The 1,779-nt window shown below is 38.5% G+C and overlaps 1 protein-coding gene across 1 annotated transcript; it reads right to left on the reverse strand.

Annotated features, from left to right (window-relative positions):
• Nucleotides 1–15: 15 nt before the first annotated feature.
• On the reverse strand, nt 16–985 carry SARC_15371 (hypothetical protein; the record flags this gene model as incomplete). Its single annotated transcript, XM_014290507.1, has 3 exons — nt 647–985; nt 220–360; nt 16–115 (listed from the first exon to the last, which is right to left on the reverse strand). Coding segments are annotated over exons 1-3 (424 nt in total), but the record flags the coding sequence as incomplete, so codon positions are not given.
• Between the last annotated feature and the right edge of the window lie 794 nt (nt 986–1,779).

Below are 1,779 nucleotides of genomic sequence, written 5' to 3' on the forward strand. Positions count from 1 at the left end.
AAAAAATGAACCCGATGACATCACACCTATGCTCGGCGAAGACCATCCAGGCACCGAACTCCTGGGCGTTCTCCCACATGATTCCGGTATTATTCACATAGAGCTCCACAGATGCCTGGAGGATTTAATACTACAGATGAGTTCACAGTAAAGAACAGGAGCCTGTCAAGAAGAAAGTAACGAGCAGCAACTTAATATAAAAACAGACACTGTACGTACCTCGTTTCCAGTGTAGAAGAAAATAGGACCTCCTTCGGACCAGTACTCTGGCTTGCAGGAAAAGTAGCGCTGTTTGTAGGTTCTCCCGTCATTGTAATTGAAGTGATCGACTGGTTGATCATAGTACAACTCATCGCAATCCTGCGAGATGCGACATGGTGTATAATATAAAGGTGAATTATCTTGGAGGTATTGACAGCACCTGAGGTCGCCTACACTACTACAAAACACTAGTGTCATACTAGGTACTTTGTACTTTGTATCACAATACAGAAGTAATATCTCCCGTTGAAAGCCCGAGATCCATCGTTCAGCAATCCCGGCAATGGGTGCCAACGATGTCACGTTCAAAGGAATGAAGGATTCGATTTAAACAAGTCAAGAACATTTCAAACTATCCATCACACCAAACCTTACCGGTACTTACCGTCTTGGGATCGACTTTTCCCGCGGCAGGGTGCGGTCTATTCAGTAGATCGCCGACAGTATTGGACCAGTGTTCGACCTCGCCAAGCGCAGCTCCCGTGTGAAGTCTTGCTGAGGTAGCTAGCACGGACGAACCAAAAGCCAGAATAATACCCGATGCCAACTTCATTGTGAATGTGCTCATTTCGTATGAGGGATCTGAGTTTGATCGTTGTTGCTGAAGGGCATAGATTAAACTTCTACATGGCAGTTGGCTACTTGGCGCTGCATAGGTACAGCGAGGCTAGTACTGCACTTTAGTCTTTTTGGTAGACATTGAAGCATTACTACTTACCAGCTACTACTTACCAGTTTAATCGTGTCGGATGTCAAATGTTGTCAATATAAATACAAGAGCGAAAAAAAAGCTGGGTTTTTTTGGTAAAAATGGTTCCTTTTTTTTAAAAATAGAAAAAATTAAAAGAGTAACAAAGGGCTATGGTTTCTTTGTTTTTTTTAAAATTGTTTTTTTAAAATGCTTTTTTTTTTTGGTAAGTAGTTGTATTTGGAAACAAAAAAAGCTGGTTGCACGGCAGGAAAACCACATTAAAAAAAAATTGTAGCTTTATTCATAGCTTCTCAAATATACATTTTATTGGCTGAATGTAAAAACGATGACTACCTTTTCTAAGATCATTGCCTGCCCTCAAGCCAGCTGTCCATACAATTATGATTGGACCAAACTCAAGAATATTGGGTTGTACGATTCGAAGCTATCCTGTTTGTTTAAAAAAAGTATGATGGGATATATATATAGATCACAAAATATGTATAAATATATACTTTCTACTTGATTTTTTTGTTCGTATATTATACATGCCAGCTTAACTGTTGTGTCCATTACAGAGTGTTAACAGAAAGCGTAAACAACACCACTTCAGAGAAATGGCGAGCAAAGGTATGTCCATCGGAAATTAAACGCCTGCTTACTCCAGATTCAATTATGCTATAATTTATCAGTATAGTCGATGATAACTTGTAGCATTTCCACTATCTAAGAAAACCAAAGACATATGTCTTATTATATAAATATATAGAACAATGTAGTCATATTGGTTAATATATATACATATATATATGTATATATACAAACAC

This window comes from Sphaeroforma arctica (genome assembly GCF_001186125.1).
Source record: "Sphaeroforma arctica JP610 unplaced genomic scaffold supercont1.6014, whole genome shotgun sequence".
NCBI classification, from domain to species: Eukaryota; class Ichthyosporea; order Ichthyophonida; genus Sphaeroforma; species Sphaeroforma arctica.